The 11,318-nt window shown below is 41.0% G+C and overlaps 1 protein-coding gene across 3 annotated transcripts in view; it reads right to left on the bottom strand.

The window, feature by feature from the left end:
• Positions 1-257: 257 nt before the first annotated feature.
• Positions 258-11,318, bottom strand: part of Nab1 (NGFI-A binding protein 1) — a 37,924-nt gene continuing 26,863 nt past the window's right edge. For all 3 annotated transcript variants that reach the window (XM_032901083.1, XM_032901085.1, XM_032901084.1), the window contains exons 5-8: positions 9,100-9,189; positions 7,122-7,281; positions 4,536-4,652; positions 258-1,685 (exon numbers count right to left, since the gene is read on the bottom strand). In XM_032901083.1, coding sequence (XP_032756974.1) covers positions 1,597-1,685; positions 4,536-4,652; positions 7,122-7,281; positions 9,100-9,189 — 456 coding nt within the window. In that variant the 3' untranslated portion in view covers positions 258-1,596. The remainder of the gene's footprint in view (positions 1,686-4,535; positions 4,653-7,121; positions 7,282-9,099; positions 9,190-11,318) is intronic.

Below are 11,318 nucleotides of genomic sequence, written 5' to 3'. Positions count from 1 at the left end.
TTGCTTTAATGTATAGCAAGTTTAATACATTAGTGTTCACAAGATAAAAACTGTATTCTACTGAAAATTTGTGTGTGTGTGTGTGTGTGTGAGTGTGCGTGCACACTTCTTTATCTCTAAGCTTGGAAGTCAAAAAAGTATGCTACTTAAGGAGACTTAATTCTGGATTTAAAAATGCAGGTTCTAGGTCCAGGAGAAACAAGTATTAGCTGGAAGACCACTGCATCTTTTAAAACTTGCATGTTAAAATCTACAAACTTGAACTGTATGGCATAGTTTTTTTTTTTTTTAAACAAAAAGGACCACAAAATTTCTCAAAATAGATTATGGAACACAGGAAACAGTTCATGAGAGTACAGGGGCGCTAGCCAACGCTGTGGCCAAGATTAGAACTAAACACTCTATTTAAATGGTATTGCACTAGCTCTACACACAGTGGATAGTGAGACCACAGTAATCAACCTCACAGTAGCAACAAAGGCACGTGGTCCCTAAGATACTTCTTCAGTGGGCAAGAATCTATGGTCCAATAGAAACATTTAGGAAGGAAAAAGCCTTGTAATAGTAGAAACGCTGTTTACTGGTGTTTTTACTGTAAAACTCTTACAGATCAAATTGAAATGTCATTATCTATGAGACAGTGCTTAGAGCTTATGGTGCAGACATTTCATCGAACATCTGGCCAACAGATTTCAGTATAACAGATTAGGAACTCATATCTATGACAGCATGATCTAAAACAGAACTAAAACACACACACGCCATGTCAATTCACCAACATCATCATCTTTATCACATTTAGGGTTAACTTACTATGCCTTAATTTGTTTAACACATTCTGAAATATCAATGTTTAAGTCAAGGCTTTACACATTAACCCATTTATTTCAAGTCCTCTGTCCAACTTCTGTTACATCTTGAGCAGCTGTCATAAATGTAGCCGACCTCATCTTGGGAATGCTACTACCAATTTTTAATTTGTGCATTGATTAAACCAATGAAAGTGACATTATTTAGTTGACAGCTACCTATTTCCTATTGATCAACATCAATGTTATCAAGTATCAAGCACACGGGTCTTCTTCTTGGTGTAAACTTTGTATTTATCTTCTTTCTCCAGTCACCTTGCAAATAACTACATTGCCCAGGCTTTCTTTCTATGACTGTGAAAGTTCTGAATGCTGACAAGTAACATTTACAGTAAATACACTTAAAGTCGACAACAGAATTTCAAGTAAAATAAGTGGGATCCACGTCTATTAGACTGCAAGGTATCAACACCTAGATTTGCTTCTATAAATTACAGACACATTGTACATTCTTAAATAGTGAATGCCTACGGTATTGAGCCTTTCCACACAAGCAACTTACACAGGAAGGAAACCGGTCGGTGCCCGTTACGTTGCAATGCTATCTTGGTTCCCTCTTCTGTGGCTGTTGCTTTGTCCTGGTGTCCACAGACGACTGTGTGAGTTCTTACGCTTTGGCTATGGTCTGGGAGCTGAATGAGGCAACACTGGTTATTAAGGCTTAATCTACGATGGAGCATATCCTCGGATCTGGTGCCGTTTCCAGAGAGCGGGGGCAGAATCTCAGCTATCTTGAGTCTTCGGGCTCTGTTTTAATGACTTTCTTTTCCAAGGTGAATGCAGAGTGAGGATAGTCTTTTAGAATCCCAAGGCTCTCTGCGTAAAACAAAGCCAGAAAGGGTTTGGAATTTGAAAATCAGCGGACTGCAGACGCAAGTGATTAAACCCCAAGCTTCCTAGCGAACGTTAACTATTCATAATTATGAAGTTCCAGATGGAATTTCATTTGCAGAGTTAGAAGCATGGGTCCTGGCTGAACATGGTAGTGATGTATTTCCAGGACTCAGGGAGGCTAAGTCAGGAGGACTGCACTCTGCACCTGGGCTATGTGCCCAGCCAGCCAGGGCCACACAAGAGCCTGTGTCATGAAAAACAACAGAAACAGACAGACAGACAGACAGACAAATAAAAACAAAACTAACCCACTGCTTTATTTAGACCCAACTGCACGAACTGCTAGGTATAAACTAACTGGGATATGTGACACAGCTGGGCTTTGGGTCCTTACCTATAAAATGAGGAGAGTGTTAACATAGGCTAGGATGTGCAGCAAGGGCACAGTACACATGAGTGCACGGTATGAACTGACAGATCTTTCTATATTTATTTTATTTTATGTGTGTTGGTGTTTTGCCTGCATGAAGGTGTTAGAACCCCGGAGGTAGACTAACAGACAGTGGTGAGCTGCCATGTGGATGCTGGGAATTGAACCCAGGTCCTCTGGAAAAGGAGTCCGTGCTCTTAATTACTGAGTCATCTCTCCAGCCTCCAGATAGACCTTTCCAAAAAATGCTTAGTTTACTGTGTTAAGTAATAGAATCAAACTGGCCATTTACATACAAATGTTAATAGCTAAAATATTTACCATTAAAATGAGACAGAAACACATTTTCGATTTTAAAAATAAAACAATTTCTAAACGTTCCTCTAGTCATGGCATTCAAATTGGGGTGAGCGGGAATAAAGGTTACTTCATAAATAATGGTTCCATGGAGTTTTATGAATTGTTATTTCAGCAATATATGCATTGTACTTTACATACATGCAAACATATGGACATTACAACACACAACACACAAACACCTACACACACACCCCTACACACACACAACACCTACACACACACCCCCCTACACAAACACACACACACACACACACACACACACACACACACACACACACACGCACATACACACACCTTGAAAGGGCTGTACAAAGGGAACTAAGCTTGCTCCTAGCTTGAATATAGGCAGGCACCCTCTCTATTCAGAAAGGGATTTAACATTGCACTTAGGAATAAGAAAAGAGCTCCGATACTTCCTTGCCAGTCATATAACTCACACACTCTTGTTTACAAAAACCCTGAGGTACCCACTTTACAGATGCATTTGGGAGAAGCAGGGGTTTCTTGGCCAAGTTACCAGGCTGCATGGAAACTGTGTTATATACTCATTTTTTTTAAAAAGAAAGTATTTCTCAATGGACTGACACTGGGCCCTTATCCACCACAGCGTCCAGAACACGGGGCATGTTCTGGAGTCACTGGCTAACACAAATAGAATTCCATGAAGTTTTTGTTCTGTGTGTGGGGTCTGGGGGAATACTTTTGGTTTCTTTATTATTTATTTTATATATGTAACTGCTGCTGCTGTTTGTGAGCCGCCATGTGGTTGCTGAGAACTGAACTCAGGATCTCTGAAAGAGCAGTTAGTGCTCCTAACCACTGAGCCATCTCTCCAGCCCTCCTTTCCCCCCCCGCTTTTTTTTTTTTTTTAAGACAAGTTGGGTGAGTGATGAGGTTGGGGGGGGATCTGGGGGGCTGTGGGAGGAAAAAGTATGATCAAAGTATATTGTGTAAAACTCTCAAAGAAAAACCAAACTAAAATTAAACCATAAAAAAAAGCCAAAACTCTTCCTTAGGAAGAGTTGTGTTCTATGCAAAATCCCAGCCTAACTAAGTCTCTGTGCAGCAGCGATACCAAGTGTCTCCATGGTGAGCAAATGTGACCAATGCAATTGCACTTTCTTTTATGTAAGGTTTTCAAAGCAATCTGGGTTTGTAGGGAGCATGTGAGTTTGTTTGTTAAGAACGTTAAAGAAGAGGTTGCCTTTTCATGTTGCTTAAATAAGAAATACTCAAGTTAATAAAGAAAAAAAAAAGATACGAGATGGATTTGCTACTAGTTTGGGTAATTCCATCCTCAACTCTTTGACAGTCAGTGTGAAACAGTGGCCAAGTGGCCAAGGTACAGAGCGTCATTCAGGACATCAGCCGTTTTAGCATCTGCTCCTAAGAGCATGAACATTACAACACAGACCGTCTGGATAAATGTCATAGTAGACCCTCAATCAACCATTGGCCGTAAAGACGAGTTCCTTCCGACTTAACGTAAAACCCAGTGAACTGTCCAGTCTCGGATCCCCAAGCGATCCCTAAAGTTACTTTTTTCTTCAAAGACTGAATGATAGCATACTCTCCTCACTGGTGCTGGTACCCATTATCTAACGCTGTCTGATTCATTTCACTTGAGTACACGAATGTGTTGATCACTTGGGACACCATCAACCTTATCCTAAAATGCATCTGTGCAAAAAGTCAAGTCCTGGTACAAAAGGCTCTCTCAGCATGAGGACAGATGCATAGCGTGCCTGCGACATACCACAGCACTGTCAGGAAAGGAAAGCCAGTCCAGCTCAGCATAACTAACTATTCAGCTTAAACTACAAGTCGAAATCCAGGGCTAGGCAAATTGTCTTAACCTTTACAACTCTTCCCTGACATCCCTTATAATGTTATAATTCTCAGAGAGGCTGTCTAATGTTTTGGCAATCAGTAATTTCCAAGGGAAACTGACAGGTAACATGGTTCAATGGGGGACAGAAGTGGGAGAATAAGAGCTAAGGGAATATGATCAGGTTTTCTCTGGTCGCAGGCTGCATTCTCACCTGATGAGTGGGACTTCACCTCGTTGGAGTAAAGTCTACTGAGCTCCCCATCCACCACAAAATGATGGGGCTGTCTGTTCTGCACACTAGGAATTCGGAGATTCAAAGGCCTTTCTCCTAATGAAAGAGAAGAAAGAAAAAGAAAAAAAGTAACATTTTAAATAGTCCCCATGTTTTTTGTTGTTTGCTTTCTGTTTGATTTTGTAGATAAATATTGCCAAAAGACACCTATCTGAGAACTATAAGAGTCAGGAGGCTCTGAAGCATTTATCATAGCCAGGAAATGACAGTTAAAATAGTGACTTAGGAGGAAAATGGCAAGTCATTAATGTTAGTACCTGGCGGATACAAACTGTTGGGGTATACTTAAGAGCTAAGATGAACCAAACAAGAGATGGACATTTCTAGAAGCCCTCTAACACTGAGTTAATACAGCGCCTCTGTAAGAGATTTTCCTTAATAACCATATACTAAGGCATGCCATTAACTAACCACACATTTAATAGTAGAGAGGCAGAGAATGCTTTGGGCCAATTACAGCTTTTTTTTTTTTATCACAATCCATGAAAAAATAATTAGTACAAATACTGTAAAAATGCTTTATACATTATATCATACTATCTGTTGCAGCAAATTACTACCCCACAGCAAGTTATCCTAGTGTCGTGAATCAATCACCATCAAATCGTTCATGACTGTCTTTGCTTGTATGTTAATTCTTAGCCACTAAGAAGGGTCAGAGAAGCTAAAGAAGACCTCAGCTAAAATATTTCTGCCAAGCGTTAGAAAGGAAATCTTTGTTTTACTCTGGAGTTGTGATCAAAGTTGACATTTCATTTCACAGCTAGAGAACGCTTACTAACAAGGTATTCTTATTTGGATGGGAAAAAAAAATCTTTGCAAAACACGTCAGACAGTATTAACATCCACGGCATATAAAGGAGTGCAGAAATCAGTCACGAAAACCTCTAACCTTCCAATTAATAACTGAACTAGTGAAACAGCAAGGTAATTCTGCAAGGAAAAAAATATACAAGCTCCCTGAATATCTAGAAAATGGCTCAATATCCTCGGCTATTGTGTAAATGCAAATTAAAATTAAAATCCTGCTTCGCCTCAGTTGGAGTAGCTAACATTGAGGAAGCAAATGCCAGAGAGAACACAAGGCAAGAAATTCCTACTCACTGCTGGTGACAGTGAATGCTGGTGTAGCCACCTTGGAAACCAGTATGGAGGGGGTCACAAAAAACTAAAAACCACCTTCATGCCACCCAGCTCTACCACTGCATACATGCCTGTGGTGTTCTGGAAACCCTACCACAGAGACGTGCACACATCTGCTCATCGCTGCACTCTTCAACAGCTGAGATATCATCAGGCCCAGATGTCCAGCAGCAGAAAAGCAGATGAGAAACGTGAGGTACAGGTGCACAGGGGAGTTTTATTCAGCCAGGGAAAAGTGAAATGATAATGCTCACGAGGAGGCAGACAGAATGGGGGTTATGTACTACATTAAGTGAAGTAAGCCAAACTGAGAGACAAATTCCACTGTTTCTTTTATATGTTGAACCGAGATGCGTGTGTGTGTGTGTGTGTGTGTGTGTGTGTGTGTGTGCGTGTGTGTGTGTGTCTGTGTAATGAAACCAGAAAGGGGATGACAGGAAGAAGGGATTTTAGGGGAGGGTGAAGAGAGAGAGTAATATGAGAGGGGCTGTTGTAGGGAGGAAAGTACTGCATGAAATGCCTCACCAAAACCTGTTACTTTGAATGAACTTAAATCATTTTTTAAATGCACTCTTTCTTGATAAAAGAAGTTAATAATACTAAGCACTAGAAACTAAATAATACATAAAATAAAAACAATATGAAACTGCTGTTTTCCTTCAGTATACTATTTACTGATATTTGAAGCTGCAGGACCGATTTACAGGTTGACATATGCTATTTCTCTCCTATGCTGTGCATAAGTGAGGATGTCGCTTGCACTCTTGCCTTCTGGGCTTGGAGGCAAGTCTGGCATGTAGAGAACACTTCAAAAGGTCTCTTCAATGAGTAGATGACAATGACATGGCATTTTCTTCATATTAAAGACATGAGAAAAGCCAAAAAAATTTCAGAGTAGTAAAAACACTCACAACTCAGCTTTCTAACACAGTCTTGTGTAGACAAATTGAGTTTTGAAGTTTAAAGAAAGATGATTTGCTCATTCTGGAAAGGTGAAGGTGTGCCTCAGCGAGGGCCTACGTTCAATCCCAGCACCACAGGGAAACAGGAGCTAGCAGCAAGGAAGCGTCTTTGATGGAATCTGGTCCTCTGGGGAAACGGGCTGTATACTCACATCCCTGTCCTGACCAAGCCTCTGCAAGACACATGTACAAACTCTGGTATAGGAATAATAAAATTTAGGGATTTCCAAAAATTAAAATACACAGGATGCAGGATGAATACTCTCCTTTGAAAAGAGACTAGTGAGAATGGATTTTCACAGATATGATCCCTTCAAAGCAGCAAGCTTTCAGCCTCATCCACTCTCCCCGTTTGTCTCTGAAAGGCGCGTGGCTCTGAACAGTCACAGCAGAGACACACCTTGTCCATCGGAGCCGTCAGAAGGAAGGCCGCCATCAGGGCTCTGCTCTCCAGAGCTCTGCCTGTAGAGCCCGGCCGTGAGTCTCCTCTCCTGCTGCAGCCTCTCATAGCCGGCCTGGGCACACAGGAGCTCCATTTGCTTTGCCATCCCCTTCTCAGCCTGCGAGTACGGAAAGCAAAAGCACATGCAGTGACTACAGCATTCTAGATTTCTCAATGGCCTACGGTAAGACACCAGCAAATGCATTTAGTATTTATTAGAAAGCTAATACTTCCTTGTAGGTGACTGCCTCCATAAATATGAATAAATGTTTGTGTCATGTAAGATGCCTTCTATTCAAAAGGTTTCTTTTCAGTCCCATAAAGAGAATTCTATGTAAACCCAAAGCCAATGTAACCTTCACTTGGTTTCCCAAGGTTCTGAGTCCTTTAAAGGATTTCCCCTTCTTTCTAAAAAAAAAAGGAAAAGAAAGTAAAGGAGGAGGAAAAAAGGAGCCCAAGAGCACCCACAACATCTGCTGTCAACTGCTTTGAGCACAGGGTGAAATCCTGGCATTTTATTTTAGGATTTGGCGCTACCCGGATTCTGCTGTGATGACAGCCTGCTTGGAGGAGAAAAGGTGTAAAATGCTTGTCTAGAAGAACAAGACAAACACACCTCCCACCAAAATTAAACAATGCAAATTATGCAGAGACACATCCCTGCCAGCAGAGGATCTCTGCCGCTGTCCCAGAGTGAAGCAGCATTTGCCAAGCAAGCATAGATGAACACGAGGCTGGCGTGTGACATATGAAGTCACCTCTGCATATGTTTCGGAAGCTCCTTTCCTATGATCGTCTAAATTACTTGCATGTGGTATTCAGAGCAGTGTATCTATGACATTTGCCAATGAAGTAATAGTCAAAATGCAGATATGATTCATTACCGTGTTATATAAAAGTACTACAAGAATGCCACTCTATAAAATTGGTTACAAAAGTCATGATTCACAATTTTAAAAATCAATAGGGGGAACACATAATGGATTAAAAAATAGGAGAAATGCCCTTACTACTTTTCTAAACAGGTATAAACCAGATCAAAGGTAGCAATGGCTTCGTTTCAACCGGTTAACTGAGGATATTTCGGTAGGCCATTCTGGGAGGGAAACACAGCCTTCACTCTCTTCTCCAGTAGCAAGGTTTGGCAACACCACATGGGCCTGTAAACAGGTCTGCAGTTCTGTCTAAAAGGGGCATCCACACAAGGACTTTGAGAATGGACATTTCTGAGCACATACATAGTTAAAAATTTACTAAGATTTTGGGGTAGGAAGATGGCTATTGAGGCACCCAGTACTGGCTGCATAAGCCTAGAAACCGAGTTCAAACCCTGGTGCCCACAGGAAGAGCAGTGGGGAGGTGGATCCAGGTGGGTCCCTGGGGCTCTGCAGCCAGCTAGCACAACAAATAAGAACAAGTCCAATGAGAGCCCTGTCTTAAAAAATCAAGGTGGGCGGAGGCTGAGAAACGACACCCAAGGCTTCCGTCTGGCCTCTATAAACAGGTGTACCCACACAAGCATGCACCCCCTCACATATACACAGAAATTAATACAACCATCCAAAACCACACACATCAACAACTCTTCGGTAATGCTTTAAATGGGGTGAGAGTGGCAATGCTGACAATATGTTATTGAGATCTTGTGCTATTTTACCTAAGAGTTGTACCAAAATGGCTATTTTCCCAGATACTCAAAGAACGTGTCACTTCCTACAGAATTACAGAGAATAAGTAACATCTTATCAGATTCTGTTCATGAACCAAATGAAACCAAGATGTTCCTCCCATCATACAGATAAAGCTGAGGAGCAGAAGACATTCAGCAACAACCAGAAACAAACTCAATCCTCACAAACCTCACGCGGAAGCTAGCTGAAGCTCCCACCTACCCCCAACCTACAGCTATGACGACGGTCCACTGCAGGTGCATTACCTGTGAGCTGAGACCTGCAAGCTCTTCACTTTTGGCTCTGGCCTGCTGGAAGAGTGTTGGCACAGATTCCTGGAAGTCTGGAAATCCATCCTGTGGGGCAGATCATAAGGACTGGATGTTCAGACTTTTTACCACACAAAGCAGAAACAACACTCTGCCCTGAGTATTAAATGATCTGAGATCTTAATGTAGAATATTGCATTTCAATCTTTTAAGTCACCAAGAGTCCCAACTAGCACCCGCCCCCACACACACATGCTCACTCCACCCACATGCTCACCTGCTCACCCACTCAACTAGCTCGAATGCTCACATGTTCTCACATTTACCCGCTCCCAGATTCACCTACTCACCCCCTCCCACGCTCACCCCTTCCCGTGCTCACCTCCTCACACTAGACACTCGGAGACATTTCCTACTTCTAGTTTTATGAAAAGCACTGAAGTATTTCCATGAAAATAGCATTTTTCTATAGTTTTGACTATCCAGTACAAAAACCGTCAAGAGGCAGGAAGCCACCCTTGCTGTCTTCTAACAGTGTTGCAGTGGTCCTCAACTTTCCTAATGCTGCCACCCTTTAACACCTCATGTTGTGGTGACCCCCAACCATACAATTACATTGTTGATACTTCACAACTGTAATTTTGCTACAGTTATAAATCTTAGAAAGTATGTGACATGCAGGATATCTGATATGTGACCCCTGTGGAAGGGTCATTTTACTCCCAAAGGGTTCCTGACCTACAGGTTAAGAACCAGTGGTTAAAGGCCTCGCTTGGATGGTTTATGTGCTTCATCCAGTGTGACTTTCCCTGCTGGGACTGGGAACTGCTGGGCTTTTAAAAATATTTTTTGTTAATTATTTTTGCTTTGACATATAAAAATTAATATATTACAGTCTCCCACTGTGGTCTTTATATGCCATGCTTTCAAATATTTAGTCTACCAAATCAATACATAAGCTTGTGTCTTACCCTCTGGTTTATATCTGACAGCTGCATAAGCTTGTGTAGTATGATTTGTACCATGATTTTGTAATGTCCAAAAGGGAGTTTGTTTTAGAAATTCAGTAAATAGCCACATTGCCACCGTTTTTATTGTTTGTTTGTAATCTATCTGGTAAAGACCTAAAGTAAAAGAAAACAATTAAATTGCCACCTAACTTGAATCTCCCAGTCCTGTCCTTGAGTCCCCATTGACAGGATGAACCTACATTAACCTATAGTACCTGTCTTCCTGAGCTAGTCTCTGTGGGGAAAAGGGACAAAGTGATAACAGTAACATAGGATACCTATGGAGTACTACAATACTTATGGAATATGACACTTAGGGAGTATGGCACTTATGGAATATGACACTTATGGAGAGGGTTTTTGGAGGGCATTCTATGCCAGTTCACGTCATGTGCATCTGGGGAAACCCACCCACCATTAGTTTTAAGTTCCTTTTTAGCTGCCTGTTTGCTGTTATATATACAGCTACCGGCGACTATGACGGCTTTAGTAAGGAAGCCTTAAGGAAGGCCACTCGGGTCTCCTTACAGAAACACTCATTACCAATGCAGCTTTCCCTTTGTAAGATCAGCTATATGCTTCTAACACAGGGTTATCAATTAAAGAACAAAACTATTACAGTAACTTAGGAGAAAAAGATGTGGTGATTAATAAAATGTTTTATTTCATTAGAGATATAAAATATTGTCTTGAAACTGTCTCCCATTATTGTCTTTACGTGCCATGCTTTCAAATATTTAATCTACCAAATCAAGTTCCTAAATAACATCTAATTTTTATTTTATTTTAATTTTTTATTTTAATTTTATTTTGTTTTTAATTAAAAATTTTACAGTGTTGAGATGGTCTCATCTTACAGCCCGGGTTGTAGCTCAGGTTGGCCTTGAACTCCTAACCTTTCTGCCTTGGCTCCAAGGGCTGGGATTAAAGGCACTGCAACTACAATGAGCTAATTATCTGTTGTTTGAGGTCAGACATGAAAGACATGATTGGCAGTAAAGAGTGAGTAACTTTGACACTGTGAGTCAGCTTCATGCTAGATATGAAGATATCCAACTGTACTTTCTGAGTATTGAAGGTTCTTGCCTTTCTAGCTCCTACATTGCTGTATAGAATATATACACTGACACAGTAGGTAAGCTAGAGTCAACTCATAAAACAGCATGAAAATATACCATTCTCTTGGTTATTCCATTTTTCTTCTAA

The sequence above is a fragment of the Rattus rattus genome, chromosome 4 (assembly GCF_011064425.1).
Source record: "Rattus rattus isolate New Zealand chromosome 4, Rrattus_CSIRO_v1, whole genome shotgun sequence".
Taxonomy (NCBI): domain Eukaryota; kingdom Metazoa; phylum Chordata; class Mammalia; order Rodentia; family Muridae; genus Rattus; species Rattus rattus.
This window is presented reverse-complemented; position numbering and strand designations above follow the sequence as displayed.